General features: G+C 40.1%; 1 protein-coding gene across 3 annotated transcripts in view; it reads left to right on the forward strand.

The window, feature by feature from the left end:
• Nucleotides 1-21,741, forward strand: part of LOC124157044 (lysosomal-trafficking regulator) — a 107,476-nt gene that overhangs the window by 11,443 nt on the left and 74,292 nt on the right. For all 3 annotated transcript variants that reach the window (XM_046531516.1, XM_046531518.1, XM_046531517.1), the window contains exons 8-16: nucleotides 1,264-1,699; nucleotides 2,717-2,890; nucleotides 3,930-4,039; nucleotides 5,408-5,699; nucleotides 9,949-10,251; nucleotides 13,315-13,479; nucleotides 14,202-14,353; nucleotides 17,524-17,968; nucleotides 20,925-21,118. In XM_046531516.1, the coding sequence (XP_046387472.1) occupies nucleotides 1,264-1,699; nucleotides 2,717-2,890; nucleotides 3,930-4,039; nucleotides 5,408-5,699; nucleotides 9,949-10,251; nucleotides 13,315-13,479; nucleotides 14,202-14,353; nucleotides 17,524-17,968; nucleotides 20,925-21,118 (2,271 nt within the window). The remainder of the gene's footprint in view (nucleotides 1-1,263; nucleotides 1,700-2,716; nucleotides 2,891-3,929; nucleotides 4,040-5,407; nucleotides 5,700-9,948; nucleotides 10,252-13,314; nucleotides 13,480-14,201; nucleotides 14,354-17,523; nucleotides 17,969-20,924; nucleotides 21,119-21,741) is intronic.

The raw sequence follows: 21,741 nt of genomic DNA on the forward strand, positions 1-21,741 counted from the left end.
AAACACCCCATAATTTTCAAATAAACTGATACGTATATGTATGTGGTGGAAAAGTTGGTTCTTGCATTAAGAAATCTCGTCCCTACTAGTTAAATATTGTTACATAATTTTGGTGCTTTACAGACTATTTTTTTTTAAAGATCTGGGAAAGAGTTGCCAACGGCCTCGAAAAGTCATAGTATACAAAAAGTCAATTTTTTGCAACCATCTTTCAGTGAATATTTAGAGAGAGATGAAAATTTTGGGTTATTAGACATATGGAAAATTATGGATGCATCCTCAAATATGTTAGCAGTGCAGTGTCCGGTTAAAATATTCTAAATATCCTCCTCTTTCAGAGGCATGGCTGCCTGCAGAAAAATTGTCAGGGGTGTGCCTTGTGTGTTATGTAGCTGGCTGTGGCAATGAAGCTTTTGTCTTAACTGTAAATTAATAGTAGTTTTGTTATAAGGGACTTTATTTTAGTTGTTCTTATTTGTAATATTTGCCTTTTCTAAATACTCTGGGTTCAATATTTTCCCCAAATTCTTCATGAGCCGTAGGGGTGCAAGTGTACCACCCTTCACCTTTCCCTACTGTTACCCATGTTTTGAGGTCAATGAATTTAACTATACATGTGCCAAAAAATTTTATACCTTAAATTTATTTGGTCAGTTTTGTATTATGAGTTTTGTAGTATGAGGATGTGTTGCTAAATACGATCAATTTATAAATGTTTATGAGAATGATTTTCTCATTTGTAAGGTTTTAGACAATGATACATGCATATAAAATAATAATGTTGCTTTTATTTGGGACTTCACACTGTCGATTGCCCTAACCACTTCGCTCTACATATGGGGCCACCATTGCAGGTACTAACTCCAAAATTCAACTATATTTGTCAAATATTATTCGTCAAATATACCATACATTTTTAAGAACTTCAATCATGGATATAGCTGTTATTGCATCGTTCAATGTTTTAGTAAATTTTATTTGCGTGTTTTGGATGTTCAGTGATTGGTTATCACTCCTGACATGGTAAATCCTGATCTTGGAGAAACCGTATGAATTACTGTGTGTGCTGAACTATAGGTCCCTTCATCTCTGAAAGAGCCTGTGTGAAACTTAGGAATTTCAATCCTAATTTATTGCAAATATAGCATGAAATGCCTTTTTTCTTTGGCCAACAGTGAATGAAGGATTGTCAGCAGAGAATATTTTGTAATTTCCATGAAATTGACAGATTTTTCATGCCTTGGTGTTGTTATATTTGCGCAGTTGCCGTGCATGAGGGTGGTCGCTGCCGACGAGGCCCTCGACTCGCTGCTGGATGAGGAGGACGAGGGGGGAGGGAGCACGCTGTTGGGCTGTGGCGAGACGAGGGGCTACGTGACGGCTGACGAGGGCTACGATGGGGATGTGGAGGTGCCCGAGGATGAGGATGCAGAGGGCTGGGAGGGCGGCAGGGAGGGCGACCCCAGCCTCCAGCAGCAGCCGCCCTTGCTGTCCCCCGCCTCAGTCCCTTGCACCCCTGGCTCTCCCTGGGCAACCGAGCTCGTGTCGAGCTGGTCGATGCAAGGGGGCGGCGTTGGTGGAGTGGGAAGGCGTTGGTGCATGCGCTGCATTGTGCATCCAGAGCTGTGCTGCCTAGCGGTTGATCTTCTTGTGCACGCCCATCAGCTGGCCTCAAAGAGTGTTGCCGGGGAATCCTCCGGTATGAATGACTCAGAGGGACCACCGTGGTGCCTTGTTTTACCGCTTTCATCATGGAGTGAATCTTTGCTTCTTCTGTTTTACTTCTAGCTTTTGCTTACATTTCTGCCTTAAAGTTTGAAATGGAGAGAGACCTTCAATCACAATTCTTCAAAAGAAATTGTATGATGGAACACAATTTATTGCAAAATAAACTTCTCCGTTCTGTCATTCTCTTTAAGTTTAAAATTTAAAAAATTTTCTATCCACCTCTCATAAGTTGATGATATCATTAGAGTTTTGGTTCACTTATGCTGTCAGGGTGAACCCATCACTAAGTGATACAATGGCTGCAATGAGTGTAAACAGGAAGGAACGATAAAAGACCAATGTTAAGGGGTAGCTGAGATGCAAAGACACACTCAGCATTAACTGTAACATCATCAATTTTACTGCAAAAGGGGTGATTAAAATCATTGAGTTTTGTCGTAAATACCACAAAAATTAGGCGAAGAATTGGAAAAAGGAAAAATATGTGTCTCCTTATTTTCAAATTCTATCGCAGTTAGCAATAAGAAAGAAATTGTAAATTTTTCCTATTGCCAATGTAAGGAATCATTTTCTCACAAGCCCCTCAAATTACTTTTTGCTTTGATGCACGTAAATATTGATCCAAGTTAGGAATGGTAGAAGGTGCTTGTCTGTAGATATGGAAAGATGAGGATGAAAACAAGTGCAACTTTACCTTTTCCTGTCTGACCTCTTTGGAGTTTCAGACTAGCTAATGAACGCAGGGTATGCAATCCATTTGGAATTTTTTTATCATGCTTAATACAGAGAGTATTTGGGTAATGTCAAGGGATAATTAGTGATCACAATATGGTGAGCTCATTTGCTCTATTAAATGTGGAAAAACTAGGCTCTCCATTGATAACCCTAAAATTGACGGGAAGAGCATGTGTTGGAGAGTGTACAGTGAGGCTCAATGTAACCATGTCCTGTCACTTGCCTCCTGCTCATGTATAATCTCCCTTTGCAGCTGCGGTGAGTGGCGGGGACAAGCCATTCGTCGAGGGCATCACACAGTGTCTGCAGAGACTTGCTGCCCTGTGTCGAGAGAACCCTGTCAACTGCATTGCCTTGTCGAAGCAGGGCGTGATTTCTCGACTGCTCCAAGGCTTCTCACAGTCTCTCGAGGGAGACGATGATACTGGTGAGCATGATAGTGTTGAAAAAGTGGTGAAAAAATTAGTGTACCAACACTGTTGTTCTAGAAGTGAATGTTACCCAGCCTCTGTACTGAGAAGAAGTGAAGTGCACTACACTCCCGATTATCCAAATGGGCGAATGATGCGATGGGGAGAGACGGCACGAACGATCGGAAAACACAAATAACCCAAACTTTCACTTTAATGTCTTGCAATGTTAATGATTTACGTAAAACAAGAAACATATTATTATTTATTCCGTTATTCTGTTGTTTTAGAGTGCTTCCCGGATTCATTGAGAGCTATCCTAACCAGTTCGCGATCTTTTTGGCGGCGATAACATGGTTGTAATCGTATTATTAATACTCCATGTAAAGCCTGGTTTAGAAAACCACACATTCCTGGCTTTGTGATCACGGGTACGGAAGAGTGGTACAAAAATGTCGGAAACAACACTGTCAGGCACTATGCCACGTAGTCGCGTCTCACACAAGTTTCCTGGGATGCAACTGCTGAGGGACGTGTATCCGTGATCACAGAGTGCAGTCTCGCACTGCGAGACTTGGAAAACAGGAACACGGTGCTCCCGTGAATATAGCTAGAGCAGGATTGCTTCCGTTTTACAAAGGCTATTGCTACGGAAATAATAAGCCCTGTGTATCCTAGCAATAATGCCGTAATTCCGATGATTTTGTGTCCAATTTTATTTTTTACAAAGATCGCAGAAAATATTGAGCTAGAGTGAAAATCATGCATGGATAATCCGCAACACAGATATACCGCAGCCAGATAATCGGGGGTCTGCTGTTATAATAATAGGCACTCTGGTTCTCTAAGTATGTTAGAACAGGCATAATACCTGTCATGAAGAAATTGGGGAACATGAGGTTCAATAAATATGAATAATAGAAGTATAAAAAATTAAAATCTAGAATTACGCCTGAATTATTTATTTTGCCTCTGCAGACATGTTGAGTATATCTGATACTCTTTGGTAATGCACCTCTCAATGGTATATTTACCTTTTCGTTGTCTGTTTTGTAGGCATTCAGCAGGTGGTCCTCGATCTATTCACTCATCTTGCCCGCTACAGTCTATCTTCCATGGATTTGTCTACCTACCTGGGATTTTTCAAGACTACTGCTCCTCCTGTGGTAAGTCAATAATTTTTTCTCATTGAGTATTTAAGACCAATTATCTTCATTTTAAAATTGTAATGCTTACTGTCTGATAGTAAAACCTTGGTATAATTAATTTCAATGGGCTCATGAAAAAGTCAATGAAAAATGAATGAAAAGGCCAATCTAATCTATAATATAGGAAATATCGTTACAATGTTTTCTTTCTACAAAATTACAAATTTCAATCCCGATCCCGGCATGTACAATAAAAACTTTATTACGAAGTTCCACGGATAAGCGACAGCATTTAAATGGATGTACACTATGCTATGTTATAATCATTGCGCTTAGTTCAAGTTCTCCTCATGCACTTTGTGCAATAGCATCAATTATTCTTCTTTCTTCAGCGGGATATATGAATATTAGTATTTACGCAGCATCATATAATAAACTTCATTCTTGTGGAGTCATGGTGACCAACTAATTACCGATTGTAAATTGGCCATATGATAAGTCCTCTGACAAACGTTAGACTTTCAGAGATATGAATACATATTTGAAAAATACCAGCGTTGTCGAAATTTAAAATTTGGCACCTGTGTAGTTGGCCAATGCGACGCAGTGTGGCGTAGAGGAACTTGCACTTTGGGCGCAGTTTGAACAAAGTATCAATTAATACGTTGTGAAGTCAGGAACTGTTCAGTATTTCACCTGTTCTTCTTTCCAGTGGACAGCAAAGGCTCCAGCAGTGTCACACACGCTGTTGGATCATTTCGTCGCTATCCTGAATTAACTCAAAATTGTTATGTAGTGCTGCATTCTGCAGGATAACCACTCTTTTCGTTGCCTTGCATGGGTTTTTCAACTTATGACCAAGGCCTTGGAATGCATCTTATTCGTATATCGAGAATTTACTTTATTTATTCATAATTTAATCGCATATATCATACACGTGACTCTGAAGCTATTTTGCAGTGCGACTATAAGTACGGGAGATGGAAGAGAGGAGGAATTTTGGCGAGTTTTTTTTTTTTTTTTCCTAAAATAAACACTTACAAAGTTCGTTATTAAGAACCTCCGGTTTTGGTCCCGTGGATATCGTATTAGCAGAGTTTACTGTATTATTTCATGATAAAATATTTTCTCTATTGAGATCATTTTCTTAACTGGAGACCATTTGCAGACTTGATTATGGGGAGGTTTCATAATTTTACAATTTTGTTACGGGAGGTTTTCATCTGCGCGTTGTGTATGGTATGAACCTGGGACTGCAACTATGACTTCTTTGTTAGGTTTTTATAAAATGTGGGTAATTGGGAGGTTTGTTCCTGAGGGGTTGTGCCACAATGATGGGAAATACAGTTGATTCTGAGTGCCGTCATGAGGTCTTTTCCCCTGTAGGGTGCACTGCTCGCTCCCCTGAGTGCGTTGATGGCTGGCACCAGAGCGCAGCCACATTTCATCATGTGTTTCCCCGTCGAGGGCGGCAAGGGCAATGAGGCTGAAGCAGGGGCTGGAGGTAGTCCAGCCACCACCCCAACCGGATCTGCACCAGCTCCACCGCCCAACCGGAAGGTCACCTCGATTGGTCTCCTGCCAATTGTGAAACACACGCTTCCTCATGCTTCAAGTAACGAAGAGAATGCTGCCATCATTCTGGCAAAAAATCTCCACAACGAGCACGTGAGGTCAGGTAAGCTATATCATGAGATCGTAATCTCATGACAGATGACCTCATTTCTGTTCATAATATAGTGAAATTATAATATCTCTGTAGGTATAAAAGTGAATGCATGTCTGTTTGTTCTAAAATACACTCAGTCATCCGATAACGATGTTAGTTGGTTAATGTGTTTGGTTTATCAAGAAGATAGTTTATGTGACATCTAATTTTGTTACCGGCCCTCATCCCTCTTTCCTGTTCTTCCTTAAGTTAAGAATTTGTTATTTTTCCTTAAGTACCAATGTATCCTCTTCCTCTTTATTGTTGGTTTTAGAGCTAAACAAACCTTCTTGACTTAAAAAGTCAATAAAGCCTGTCAGAGGAAGATACCTCATTAGTTTAAGTGATAGAACACTCGGCACAATTTAGGGGACTCAGGTTTGAATCCCGATTAAGGCCAATGATTGTTCCTCTGTGGAATTTTTGATCTTGATTCTTAATAATTTTTCCATCGATATAATCATTAAAGTATGTGGATTCATCGGTGGAATTTAACTTAGTGTAGATTTTTATCATTTGAAGGTTAAAACGATGTTATTTGTGGCATTCATCTAACGAATGGGTTCTCTTTCGTTATTGCCCTTGTGTAGTAAATCATGGTTTTTAAAGCCAAAAATCATGGCTCTTGAATTTGTTTTGAGAAACCAGGGAAAAGTCTGGAAATCTTGTCCATGGCATCACACAAAGGTTTCATGAAATACAAATCAAAATAACCTCCACTCTGTTGGCTTGTGTCATTGACATGGAAAGATGCAGTAAATTTTCAGTTGGAAATTGCTTGATTCTGAATGAAATTCTTTTAATTCCTGTTATAAGAAAATTTCGGTTCTGGCTATATTGCATTGCACTGAATTGTTTATTTGGAGCCCCCGAGAAGTACTGGCAGGAGCATCAAAATTTCCATTGTCATCTGTTTGAGATTAGTTTGCCTATTTGTGAGTGTATCCTTTTAATGGGGATTATGGACATTTTTATCAGACATTTATTTGAGTTGCTAAATTTGTGTTAGTACTGCAGAGTTCTTTATACAGTAAACTCTTGATTTTACGAAGTCAGTGGGACCGGAAAATTGGCACTTCGTAAAATCGAGTTTCGTAAATTCAAACCTTTTTCATAAGTCACGAAAAAAATGTTCGCTTTTATTTCTTCCGCCGTTTTTTGTCTTTAGTGGTCTTATTTAAATGTTTTCGGTGGTTATTCTGGGTATAATTCATAGAAAAGGCTTTTTGCTATCGATTTATGATGTGAAAAATCGTTAAATAATTATATGTACCACCATAAAATTCCCATTTCTTGTTCATACTTTAACATCAACGATCGCTAAAGAAATTCCCGACCAGTTTAGAAAACGTAATCAAATAATGAATTGCAATGTTTATTATAAGAATTAACAGTAATAAATTTGTGGTTAGGAGCCAATAGCTACTATTAAGTATGCAAAAGATAGATATTTGTTTCTGACACCCACGGAATTTTAGCGGCAGCCGGCCTAACCGCCATTTATGTCGCCCTCTATCGCTCAGTGACGAGAAAAAAAGAAAAACAAGGGTCTTAGCCCGTTTCCAAAATAACCTTCGTAAGTTAATATTTCGAGTTACTTCGTATTTTCAGCAGAATGTGCTCTATTTTCACTGAGATTCAATTACGATCATAAATAACGTAGGATGTGATTATCTTCTGGCGAATATTTGAAGTAAATTCTGTTTGAGTTATCCGTCCGACTACTGTGTTCCATCATCTTCGCAGACGTTGTCATAAAAGACTTAATTCTTCATCAGGACTGTATTCTTCATACCGGGTGTGAGGGGACCTGTTCATATACTATGTTTCTCTCCTTTTATGCCGACAGGAGCAAGGTTCCAACCGGAAAACAACAGGAGAAACATCTTACAGTATCGGAGAAATATAGATAGAAACGTTATTATCCACATTGATTGTTTTCCACCAAGAGACGTTTTATCATTTCTCAACGTGGTTAAGTATTGGTTCGCTAGCGTGAATTCCCAAAAAATGACACGCAAAAACCTGTACCGTCACCTCATTTAGTTTTTGTGTTCCTTTCTCCGCCGTATTGAAAGTTAGGCAAAGGATCATTGACATAGAGAAAAGATTTTCTTAGTTTTAGCACTAAAAAATAGTCGCGCCATAATCGTAAATAAATATAGTGTGGAAAGAGCAAAGAAATTAATTTCAATTGAAAAGTCAGCTGAGAAGAAGAGAGACAATTATAAGCACGGCACCATTTTCCCGATAGTGGAAGATACTTCTTCCGCCTCTCTCCGGTTAATAACTTCCCCCCGTTGCAGGTAAAGATGAACCATGCCCTTCTCCACAATCGGGGAACGTTCCCAGTGGGTGGGGTGAATAAGAGTGGGATGGGGATTGCCTGAGGGAAGAATTGTGGTCAGCACAAGGACTGGTGAAGGGGGCAGGACAAAGAAGGGTGGGGAAATGGCCTTCAGCTCTGCCTCAGTCTACTTTTGGGGGCCGTATTTTTTTGTAGAACACACAAGCTCAGTCTCCTTAGGGAGGCAGTGAATGGGAAATGCTGGGGAAGGAGGGGTTTGGGGTGCGTAAGGTGGGTGTCAGCAAGATCAGCCAAAGGCGGCAGGAGGGAAGGGACGGCTTTGGAAAGACAGAACCCCAGCATGGGAGAACGGGGAAGCGCGTGAGAAGAAAGTTCATGGTTAGACTTGGAAGTGCGTCTTCATTATGAGAAGCCTGAAATATAAATTGGCGGTAAATAGAGCCCAGTACTTAAGATATTTAAGTTGTTCATTCACAAAGGCCAATATATACACGAAAAGATATTATGGCGCGGATTGCATGTATCAACGTCCATTTCGGGATGTTATTAATTTCTGTTCCCATTTATAAAAATAGCAAATAGATTTGAAAGAATAACTTTTTACGGAGTCACCCGCAATGCACAAATAGTGCGAAAAATCCACAGAGGAAAAATCATTCGCCTTGACCGGGATTCGAACCCGGATCCCTCGATTTCCGGCCGAGTGCTTTAGCCAGTTAAGCTACCGAGGCGTCATTCTCCCCTGTGGAAATTTGTGGACTATACCGGACAAGGTGGTATGGACTGCTGAGCATATGATGCAACTAGCAGTCCAGGTCGTGCGCATGGCGCCACAGCCGGAGAGCAAAGCCCGAACTTTGAACACTAGAGGTGTTCGCTCTGGACTTTAAGTATACCGGGACTAGCCACGGTGATAACTTTTTACGGAGTCACCCGCAATGCACAAATAGTGCGAAAAATCCACAGAGGAAAAATCATTCGTCTTGACCGGGGTTCGAACCGGGATCCCTCGATTTCTGGCCGAGTGCTTTAGCCAGTTAAGCTACCGAGGCGTCATTCTCATTCATAAGTCCAGAGCGAACACCTCTAGTGTTCGAAGTTCGGGCTTTGCTCTCCGGCTGTGGCGCCATGCGCACGACCTGGACTGCTAGTCGCATCATATGCTCAGCAGTCCATACCACCTTGTCCGGTATAGTCCACAAATTTCCACAGGGGAGAATGACGCCTCGGTAGCTTAACTGGCTAAAGCACTCGGCCGGAAATCGAGGGATCCGGGTTCGAATCCCGGTCAAGGCGAATGATTTTTCCTCTGTGGATTTTTCGCATTCTCTGTTTACAATTGCGCAAAATTCCACTTTAAATCATGCTAATACTTTCCCTATTATGTAAGTATTTAAATTGAATTTGAATTATCTCATAAAATCAGGCACCTATCAAGATAAAAAAGTTAAAATTTGTTGAACTTTCCCATGAGAATGCCTTAAGAAGCACAAATTATGTCCTTAATGTAGGCCTTCTAAATAAAAGTGGAGGAGATAATGTTTTTGCCTATTTATCTCAGAGGCTCCAGTTTATTCTTTATCGCCAATCATTTGTTTTCCTACATCCCAAATATTTTGGAAAGAAAGTTCCTCTCCTCCACTCTCAGCTTCACCATGCTTCTCTAATGTAAAATATAACTGAATGTGAGCAACTATGAAATGTGTATTTCACGGGCAAACTTGAATCACAGGTAAAATTTGCCATGATTAGCTGGGCTGAGTGGAAATGTTTGGTGGTGATCGAAAGGAGAGTGTGAAAAAGGCTTGGGTAATGAAAATTTTTGCTAGGGAAAAGCCAGGGAACAGGGAGGGAATATGAATTTGGGGCTGTTGTAATAAACATGTAATTTTGCTTGTACCTTCCGCCTAGGAATGCTGTCTTCCGTTTGGGTGCTCAGTGGCGTTGTGCTTCCGATTGATACGGACATTGGCTGGTCTCCATGGGCTCATGGCTTCTCCCTCTCCATGTGGCTGCAGCTGGGCTGCACGGAGCCCAAGACCAAGAGCCAGAATCGCACCCAGTCTGGCAGCCTCTCCCTGGCCCATGGCTCTGCTGCCTCTGTGTCCTCTCTCTCATCCTCTTCTTCGTCATCCCGATGCCGATCGGCCAACGCCTCCATCACCAGCGAGTGGGCCGTCATTCCAGATCCACTCCCTGTCTCATTGGACTGCAGTGAGTGATTGATTTTTTGTTGCTTCATTGATGCACAAACGGTAAGAAAAAGACTTTGCTTTTCCAAAAAATAAAATAAATTTGCGACCGGTTTCAATACGGCGTATCATCATCTGGCAATTTCACATATTTGCACGTAGAATTTATACTCTTGAAGAAGTTATAAATTTAAATGGGTATAAAGTCTATGTACAAATATGTGAAATTGCCAGATGATGATACGCCATATAGAAACCGGTCGCAAATATACTTTATTTTGTGGAACAGCAAAGTCTTTTCATTACCTTTCGTGGATCATGAAGGAGTTCCACCATATTACACCACCGAATTTATTGCTTCATTGAGTTGAATCAGTTGTAAATCTTTCTGCTGTGTCCATTTTTTAAAATAATGCATCAGTTGCCAATGAAACGGTGTAAGGACTACCCTAAGTTGATAATAGAAGTCGCAATTGAAGTCCTATACTACGTATTTAAGAGCATCCATGAAAAATTGTACAAAGTACAGTGGAACTTGTTTAGTAAGTTTCTGAAGGGACCACAAAAAATGAACGTACTAACGAGGAAAACGTGCTAACGAGGAAAGTAAAAAATAGCAGTTTGGGTAATTGCAATCTGTGGAAAAGTCGTCATAATTACAATTACTATCGGTAGTTCTCGTAGGATTGCCTTCCTGAACTCTTTTCACCTTTTTAAACAACGAAAATGGGCGCTGCATTGAAAAACAATACCATGTGAATAAAAATCACAATGTTTCATAGATTTCCCGAAGACAATTACATGATAACGGCGTCTTTCTCCCGTGATTTATCCTATATGTATTTATAGAAAGAGTACAAGTAAAGCTAAGTCATTTCTTTTTTGTCACAGGATACTCGGAGAATATAACAACAACCCTGAGTATGTCAACGGGTTGTTTTTAAACATCATAAAAATTGGAAAAAATTATATTAACCTTAAAATACGGCAACAACCGTACACATTCGCTTCTGGAATAAAGCCATATCGATTGTTATATCGATCAATATATCGAATAATAACACGCAAGATAATTATATTACGACGTAATTACAAGAAGATTTTATATTATAATGTTGAAATTTACTTTAAAAATTAGTTTAATGTCGTCTGCTTTCGTGCCGAGATCAAGTATTTTTAAGCTAAGCTTTGCGTGGAGATCCAGAGCATCGTCTGCTCCCGCAGCAGTAGTCAAATATGCACGCACCCCGTAGCATTGACGTCGTGCAGTGCTGCTTTAGATAAGACTCATTTCTTCATCATGATAACTCGTGCAATAGCAACAAATGCCCCCTCGTGAAATTTGTGTGCAGTGGTTACTCTAGAGTCAACAGAAGGTGAGGAGCTCGGGGTGGGGAAAATTGGGGCTTCTCATTGGCTGCAGTTTTGCATAGTCAGACATTCCTGATAAATTCATCACGTCATTAGAATTGAGAAATGCATTTGGATAAATCACGGTCGAAGAAAGATATGTAGAATGAATGCAAGAATGTTAATGGCTAGTAATAATAAATTAAATCATGAATTCGGAGCTTTACGACCCTTAAGAAGATACTGGAGAACGAATTGCGGGTTGCGTCACGGCTAGCAATTGAGCGTACTAACCAGGGTAGCGCAATTTTTTCAAACGTACTAACCAAATACTTTTGCCTGTATTTTGTTCCGATGGTACCGGGACCGAGAGAAATCGTCGTACTAAGGAGGAACGTACTAACCAAGTTCCACTGTAGTTCATTTAAAGAATGAGAAAGTCAAATGCGAGTGTATGAAGATAAAGGTGAGATAATTGAGTGCTTCTAAGGAGAAGTTGTCGGAGTGATGCAGAATAAAGTGATTGTATCACTCTCAAAATTGTTTTTGTAAAAAGGCAAACTAGATTGAATCAGTTTTTTGTGATATTTTACTCATTACACAGTCAAAGGTGAATAAATGCATAGCTTTTGGGAAATTTAGTCTCTTTCAGGCTTCAGTTGTGTTAACATTGTGGATATGCTAGCGGTATAGCCAAACCTTTCTCTGAAACCTGAACCATACAATTATATTCTCCATCCCTCAGTGTGATAGCTTTTGCAACGGCTCTTCAGGGACCAGAGAAATGATTGTGCGACCTATTATTTTCGGAATCACACGATCATCCATTTTTTTCATCGCTTTCCATATTTGTAACTCTCATTAAATCAAAAAGCCAAGAGTGACATTGCAATTGCTGTTAGCAGTCGTGCTTTCTATTTAGCTGAAGGACAGTACAAGCGATGGTTTCTGCGTCTGAAAAAGTGAAGTGCCGAATGATGGATAAAGGGATGGAATTTCCATCCCTCCAGCCATCGTGGAAAATGATTGCAAGAAACTGTCATTTTTTTCACCATCATTGGAGTGATCAGGTCCCTTGAAAGTGATGGAAAAAATGATCGTGTGATTCAGGCTCTATCTTTCAACTCACAAATTCCCTACCACTCACCTTTCATGAGGCAATGTGTTGTGAAGGTATGCCTTTCACCATCAGCACAGAATTCAGTGTGGTAGCTTTCTATTCCTTTCCTCAGCATCTTTGAAGGGATTTTCCTAAAATCTTTTCCAACTAAGTGGGTGCACTGTCTCAGTGCCAGGCCTAAAATGCCCGTGTCCACCCATGACTCACTCATGTTCTGTGACGAAGCGAGGGTGGCTACATACATTCGGCAATGCCAAGTTCGCCCCTTCCCTCTCTCTCGTTTCCTCCCCTTTGACCATCAGCCTAGTCCTTTGACAGCATCATGGCTCTTGTGAAAGGCTTCTTCCCCCTCTTACTTAGAAACATTCACAGTCATAGAGTTATTGTGAACTGGGTAAAGACATGCGGTGAAGTTGTTGAAGTGGACGTAGAGGAAATCTTTTTAGTGTTATCATGTATCTTTATGTTCCTCCACATCTTGCCTCATGCTGTCAATTTCATGAATTATTGATACTTCATTATTCATGGGGTATTTTCAAACATTTATCGAATGTCCTCTTGAATGGACTGTGCCTCCCCTTCCGTTGACCTCGGCATCCGTCCATTTTTTTCCAGGCCCCCCATCCAGTGCTGCCACCTCTCCCCCTCTCAGTGCTGCCGATGGCGCTGCTGGCAGCAGCATGTCGTGGAAGCCCATGGCCCAGCACCAAGGCTCCCTGCACTTGTTCTCCATTGGCAGCGAAGTGCTCACTTTGGAGGCGTGGGTCAATCCCAGTTCAGGTAGGACAATTGCTCAGCACACCTTCATCATCACACTCTCTCTCAATCATTTGATTCATCTCAATTATGAGATGTACGTCTTTCACTGCATTTCTGTTTAAATGCTTCGGCAATGCTTTTTCATTGGTGAAATTGATGAAAAGTGCCATATTTTGCATTGGAATAGGAAAAGAAAGTTCTCTTAGTATGTTCCACCTGGACTCTTGATTTCTGACAATGGTTTTGACACCTATGTCATTATCAAGATAATGATTTAATTAAGAATGTGCGAGTAGTTGCGAATTAGAGTTGACTCAGGTATGTAGTTGGCACTTGAATTTGGTGCTGTGAGTACCATTTCAAATGTCAAGCGAGTGGAGTAGTTTCGGAATCAGAGCTATCAAGACCAGTAAGTTCAGAAATCTGCCGACATGAAGCACTGTTATCAAACTCATCTCATGTAAACTGTCATTTGTAAAGTCAATGAATGGTTTTATATCTTCGGCCTGGGAGTTTCAGTTTGCTTTATACGTAGCAGTCAATTACTATAGCTGTCAATGTGGGTGCCGAATACCTCTTCACCAATGGTGCCGGCCAACCTCCTTCTGACCTGGCCGCATATTTGGAGTAATCGGCATCAGAAGGTTCGATTAAAATAGCCTGGGTCATCCTTTTTTGTGTGACTGAACTCAAGAGTTTTAATGTTGGACTTTTTTAAAGAGTGGTGAAATCTTTTTTTCCAGACTTCCTGTCACTAAAGCTAACTAGGATGGATGGGAAGAAGTTTGATACACTTTGTGAGTCAACCGTTGAGAGCTGCTTGCCTGTTGGCAGTTGGCATCACCTGGCAGTCAACGTAAAGGATTATATGCTCAGGAGGAAGACGGTAGTTGAAGTAAGTATCTCTCCTTATAACAGAGGTTGTGCTTAAGTTAATACTCTAATAGGCTCTGAATACAGGTGTGCATATCAATCATATACTATTGAATGAATGGCAGTTTTCCATTTTTGGAAAAAAGTGTTATATAGCCATAAAAATTTCCACTCATGATAATAAAGTGGATTATCACAGTGGAGTTATTCAGTCAAGCCTAAAATCATGTTTCGTTAAAAGAATTTGGTAAATGGAAGGGGAAAAATGCTACGATTAAAAGAAAATCTTCTCCATTCAGCCATTCTATCGTAAGTTCAAAATTCGATACAGTGAAAGTACCTTCTCACTTTTCATGAGTTGGTGATAGATTGCGACATTGTAAGTAGGAAAAACTCATCTGTCTTTAACTTTTTCCTCAGCAAGGTTGCCTCTTGAAATTAGTACACCCATGTCTCGTATAGCGCAAGGGATGCGTTCCTTGGGGTCTTTGCGCTATACGAATTTGCGTTATACGAGAGCGTTTTAACATTGGGAAGATAGGGATGCGTTCCTGGTAGCATAGGTCTTGGGTATTGAATTCCCTCTAAAACATCTATATTCCCATAAAAAGCCTTGGAAAATATTATTTATATAAATTGTTATAGTTTAAAACATCTTTAAAGATAGTATGCCCGCATTCGAAGACTTTTATTCACGTTGAAAAAAATTCTTACGTGATTTTGAAATTCCCTCCTGTCGTGCGGGTGGGCTAACATCTGCTATCTCAGGGGATCGTAATGCGTTGCCGGCAGTTGACGATTTTTCAAACTAGTCTAAAAACAACTATTGCGTCACCCAGGCCCTTTTGTTGCTCATCGAAATGACAGGAAAATGCTACTTGAATGCCATTTCATAGCTAGCTGAGTTTATGAATGATGAATCATTTTAATTTGAAGTCCTCCGAGTCATTAGCAGCTACGTGAAACAGTCTTTAAATGCCTTGAAACCTGAACCAGGTTTTCCTTCCCTGAAAATGAATGAACGAGAATGTATTCTTTTCCAAAAGAATATCGTCTCGTCAACACTAAAAACTTGTTGAGGGGGAAAGGAGACACTTTCAATCACAGCTTGGAGTTCATCAGAAAATGTGGTGGCTGCGCTATCAACACTTGCAGATTCACCTGATATCGCCGCACTGAAAATACCTGCTTGCCGTTTAAATTCTGGAACCAACCGGAGCTTTCACTAAATGTCTCTGAGCGATTACCACTCTCGTCTTTTTGAACTGATTCACTACGAACTTTCCGTATGTGTAGACCGCTTGGTTGAAGTTGGTGCGGCTGAGGTCACTGATGTCTTAACTTCGTCTTTATTCAGAATAAGGCATCGTGTGTTTAAACTTCCGCGCAATATCGCTTTGACGCTCTCCACTTCAAAGCAATTGACCTCTTTCAATTCCTCTTCTAGGTTTATAGTTTTCCTTGATAAATTCTTGATTTTTCTACACGCATTCCTATTTTTTGCCATACTCTCTTGGTTTTTACTCTGTTTGGCTCTATCTAAATCACCTTCCACTGCTGAACTGTATTCCTGAGACGCAAAAGGCCTAGGACTGCGGGGAGGGAACGAAGCCATTGTGATTGAGACACTAGAGCAGACCCTTTTATGTGTTGATGCTATTCATGCGCAACTCGGCCACCGCTCCATTTCTCCCCCGTGAATACCGATGACCTTGAAGGCTTTAGCGTAGACTCTCTACCTGGAAGTCAACCGCCCAATACCCTATGACGGAAAAAATACGTCTCAAAACGTATTGCTGAAAAAAATCATTTCCACTAGCCCCTCGCATAATTAACGATCTAAATTATTTATTATCATTCTGTTAAGGAGACGGGATAAATTACTTCGATAGGCCGGCTATCTGGACCCAATGACGAGTAATACTTTTGGCCATTGCACAGCAATGGATTTCGATTAATTTATAAAAAAAAAGAAGATTTGAGGCAAACAATAATATTAATATGCATAAAATGGTAGAAATTTCGTGTGTAATTAGCGCAAGTTCACGTTTTATCATGAGAGCGTTTAAGATTTTTGATTAGGCTACACTGCGTAGCAATGTTTCCCCGCAAATTTGCGCTATATCAAAATTGCGCTAATCGAAATTGCGCTATACGAGACATGGGTGTACCCATGTTATCTGGAGCTGAACGCATAACTTGTGTAGGAGGGTGAGGGCTTCCCCTCAGTGACAATTTTAACACCAGTTCTATACATCAATGGTGATTTCTTTCATTACGTACAGATTAGTCAAGGATAGTCTAATTTACACATCATATTCCATACCATTTCAAATTCAATGGGCTTGTAATAGGTGATTGGCTCATTCACCTATTATTTTTGTTATTATCAGTTGGGTTTCAAAAATTAATAGACCCATACTTCTATCTTTTTTGATCCATCTCTTACTTGTAACAACAAAGTTGAGCTACTAACGGGAAAAATGGAATAAGTACGAAAAATAAGATTTTTTTTCCTTTTAACTCAAATTTTTATTTTTATTTCCAGTCTTTGAACTTATTCATTTCCTACTATTGGAGTTATTCATGAGGAAAAATTAGCAGCATTAATGCAATCAGCCGATGATGCCGCTAAATCATGCTCTGTGGGTAAATAGTTCCTGTCTACCGCTCAGCCTTGTGCATGCTCCTTGGTTGGATCATTGTTGTTAACTCGCAAGAGTGATTCATTCTTAGTTTCAGGAGTTGAGAAATCTCACAGGGCGAGACTTCTCGAGTCTCGCCAAAACTTGTCGGGATGATACTATTGGCGTCAAGACTCTCATCCCGATAATGCCAAGAAATTCAAGTCTCGCCATAACCCACATGAATCTTGTGTGGTCGAGAGTCTTACACAACCCTAGTCACTACTAATGACATCGCCAACTTTCTTTAGCAGTAACTTCCGTGGTTTTCCATTTTATGATATCAAGAGGATAGCTCAATTAGGAAGACCATTTTTTCATCTTTACTTATCTTTCCAATCCGTGTACCTAATTTTTTTAATGAATTTCAATTTCAGGCCTAAGTGAATGACCACATTATACTTTATTTTGCATATTTTTGATAATGAGAACTTTATTTCCCTAATTGGTGTCCTAAGGGGGTGTATCAATTTCTGGCTTCTGCTAACTATGAGGTATTTTCGCTCAGGTCACGCTGTTCATCAATGGCTGCCGTGAGGTCAAAGTTCAGATGAGCTTCAGTGGACTCGTGATGCGAAGAGCCGTGCCCACCTGCTTGTTGATTGGGCACCGTCTCAGCAAGCCGCCAAAGCACAGCATGAACAGCTCTTGGTTCTTTGGCAATTTGGTGCTGTTCCGCGGCAAGGTTTTCACCATGGAGAGGGCCTTGTGCCTCATGGCGATGGGACCCAACTTCACCCACCTCACGGACTGCGATGCGGAGAGGTCGCACCCCAACTTTGCACCTCTGCTCACGTCCACCAGTCTGCTGTCGGCTGGCATCAACTGGGATGCTCTCTTTGATGCCGGGGCCGGAAACTTGAAGGTGCTGCAGGACAACCTCCTGCTGGCCTATTCTGCCGAGAATCCCAAGTTTGTGAACGTGTACCCTTTGATTGTCACCAGCCCTGGAGGTGAGTTTTACCTGACAGTGTGCTGTTGTTTGTTTAACAAATGTTCTGCTATTCACCAATGTTTGAAGAAGGCTTCTATGGTGTGGCTTGAGTGAAAAAAATCCCTGTAAAGGCTTCTGTTGTGAATAGTTGATTCTATTATGCATTCAGGGCTTCAAATTCATTGTTTGTTGTCTGATGACAACAGTAGCATCTTCAGGTTTGAAGTGGAGTTTGATGCATCACAGGCTTATTATTGTGTCGTAGTGGTAGTGGTTATTTAAAATTAATTGTTGTTTGGGTGGTGGAATTGTAATGGTTTTTAATGAAAGAATTACAGTCGGATCCGGATTTAACGTCTTAGCATTTAACGTTTTTCCGCATTTAGCGTTTATTTTTTTTGGTCCCGATTCATTCCCTATTAGGACAATGTAAAAATTATCCATATTTAGTGATTCCACATTTTGTTTTTTTCCGCATTAATGGTCGTAAAAATTTTTCCCGCACAAGATTTTTTACCCGATTTAATGTTTTTTCATGACGGTTCATGCAAATGATTATCCAAATCTTCGAATTTCTGCTCATCAACAAGAAGAGTCTCATGAAAGTTTACCAAGAGTCGATAGAATCTACCGAGGAACGCTTCTTCAACTGCTTTCTTCCGCGAACGCAGCGCTGGGACCTTCAACTCGCAAGCTGGATGATTTGTCTTCTCGTAATGTTTCGCTCCCCTTCTGATCCAAACACAAGGCACTTTTTGTATCAGATCCAATCTAATGGAGCAAAGTCATCCCGTAATAACCTCTAACTACCTTATCCTTCACTTCTTGAACTTGACTTCGATGATAGGTCACGACTGATGACACGAGTTATCCTCCAAGGGCTGCTACAATAATGGTTTTCTCGTAATGTTTTCAAATGATGGCTTATGCCCCTGCCAACTCTACTCTCCACGGGCAGTCCATTGTTAGCGCAATATTTTTCCAGTCTGCTACTTTCTCTTTTCAAAAGAGGAGGCCCAATATCATTTGCGCAGCTCACTAGAAGATTCTTTCTATAATCCATTCCAAGGTCAGTTTCCATGGAGGAACAGCGAAAGAACCAAGGAAGTGTTTCCCCTATCATGTCCCTTTATTTCACTCATCTTTATTGATGCAATGACAATTTTTCGAGTACCTACTTACGCCTTTTGTTATTATATTAGAAATGCTATAGTCACCTACATGTCACTTTTACAAAAAAAATTAAAGTTTCGTCGAGACCACTAAAATATGCGTAAAAATAGAATCACTAATGTCCACAATAATATGCGGTGTGTGAATGCTTATAAGTTGATGTATATTATAATTTTCTAATAATATTTCATTAAAACAATTGTCATCATCTCATTACTTACTTTTGCTATCCATTTTTTTAGCTGATTCCTGAAAAGTATTATCCAACCTTCATTGGGCAGAAAACAATTAATCAATGAATTTTTTGCTGCATGCAGCACCTATTAATTTCTTAAAATATTATTTTTTATTCATAGAAAGCCATTCCAATCATTACAGACCCTAAAACCTGAAAAAAAATGGCAGGTCCTTATTTAGTGTTTTTCCGCATTTAGTGTTTTAAATTTTGTCCCCCCTGAAAAACGTTAAATTAGGATTCTACTGTATTTAATATTCCTCTACTCATAATACCTCACGCTATCAGAACAGGCCTGACTGAAGAACAACTACAACTGCCACCACTGCAATGTAAATGCAGGCATTCTGCATTAAACTCCACTTCTGCCCTGAAGATGCAAGTGGGATTTTCACGGAAAAGATGCAATAAATTGACAGAGTGGAGGCCTGGACAACATGATTTCAGGTCTTCCTGGGTCTGTTGTGCAGAAATAAGCATATTTTGCATGTGTACATGTCTGCTTTTTCAGGTTAATGGAAAAGATTAAAGTTTTTATTCTGCTAATGCAGTTCTTACTCTGTCATGTTTTTGAGCAATCTCACTTCTTTCTTAGATTTATCACCAGAGTAGCATTGAATCATTTTTTTGAATTGCTTACTTGGTGAAATTGTGACTCAATTCAAATTAAACCCTTAATTCCACTATTATATTTTGAAAATTTTACTGTTTGGTCAAGTTTTTCTATTGTAATTTGAGCCAGGAGAGAACAATTTAAAATAGTAAAAATCAATAGTTTTGAAACAAAGAAAATGTTTTGAAGGTTTTAAATTTCTCTGTGGTGCTTCGGTGTAAGTTTTACATGGATAGCAACATGAAGGCCCAAAAAAGAGAATAAAAAAAATGAACTTATCAGTCTATAAGTAATAACTTCTGAGTTTAGGGAGCTGACTGGAGTGGTATCTAAAATGTTTTGTTAGCTATGATGAGTATAAATATGTAAAAAATAAAAAGTATATGAGGTCAAATAGTGGATAAGACGAGTATTTGGACAACACCAATGACTTGGGCACCCTTTAAAACTCATGGATCAACACTTTTGTTGGTACCCTATTCTTTTTGCCACCCTTATGACTTTTACTGTGACCTTACTGGGCCAAAGGTTGAATTTTCATAAATAAAAGTGTTATTTTTGGTTTCCTCGCATTCGAAAACCTAAGAATTGACATCTTGGTCAATGAAATTCAGACTTTTTTCTACCTCGAATGTTTTAACAATGAAACCCCTTAAGGCAAATTCAAAATTTTGGTTTGGACCCACGTTGTGAGGTCAAAAGGTCAAAATTATAAAATTTTGTTTACACTCAACAAAACTCTGGACCTTTCCCCATAAGTATGCCAATTTTCAAGAATATTGCTCGAGGGGAAGTTACTCAAATTAGAGGTCAAAAATGGCACACGACCCTTGGGACAGTCTGTAATTGTGGAATTTCTTGAACCTACTAAGAGTGAGGTGTGCTTTTCAAATTGCTTATTTTGAAGATGTTCAAATATAGAAACTACACAACTTCTACGTATTGCCACCTTAGGAGTGGTCAGCTCTCTGTTTCCGGGGCAGCCTGGATTCCGAGTGGTGACGATGGACCAGCGCGCCAGCCAGCAGCTCCCCCTTGGCCTCCAGCCGTTATGCCTCTCCTCCCTCAACTTGCAGCAGTATCGTGGTCTGGTTGCCGCAGCCTCTCCCCTTGGAGGATTTCATCTATTTCTCTTCCTCTTTGCAAGGGTGAGTAAGCCATCTTGTTTCTTCCAATAGATTCAAGGAGTAGTTGTTTGGAGTGGTCAGAGTGGTAACATGGAATGGCTATGAACCCCACGAGGGTATTTATGAGCCCTTCGTGTGGTTGAATGCAGCCCAAGGGAACTGGAGATTTTGTTGCACTCAGGTATGTTTTTCGTTGCGGCCAGTCAAGGTCAAACATGAGAGGGGGTGAAGCATATGAAGTCAGTGGTGTAAGTCACCACCCTGCACTCACCTCCATAGACAGTTTGGAGGAGTGTATGGAACCATGGAAATATGAGTACAAGGACATCATTGCCCCCATAAAGATCCACAGTCTGGCAAAGAAAATTCTCATTGAGTCTTTGAAGCAATGTAAAATAACAGACTATGAGCATAAATGATGGTATGATGATATCAGCGTGATGATAGCATGATATGCAGAAACCCGGGTCATACTATTTGAAATAAAGTGTGGAATAGAACAAAGTATTTTTATTTTATGATGAAGCAGTTCCACAAAGTAATGCCGGAGACTGTGTCTTATGATGGTATATTCTTTTATTTTCAAAAATTATGAACATTTTAAGAAATGAAAGTGGAAGGATAGCCATGTGTCATGCTGCCTC

This window comes from Ischnura elegans, chromosome 4 (genome assembly GCF_921293095.1).
Source record: "Ischnura elegans chromosome 4, ioIscEleg1.1, whole genome shotgun sequence".
Classification (NCBI taxonomy): domain Eukaryota; kingdom Metazoa; phylum Arthropoda; class Insecta; order Odonata; family Coenagrionidae; genus Ischnura; species Ischnura elegans.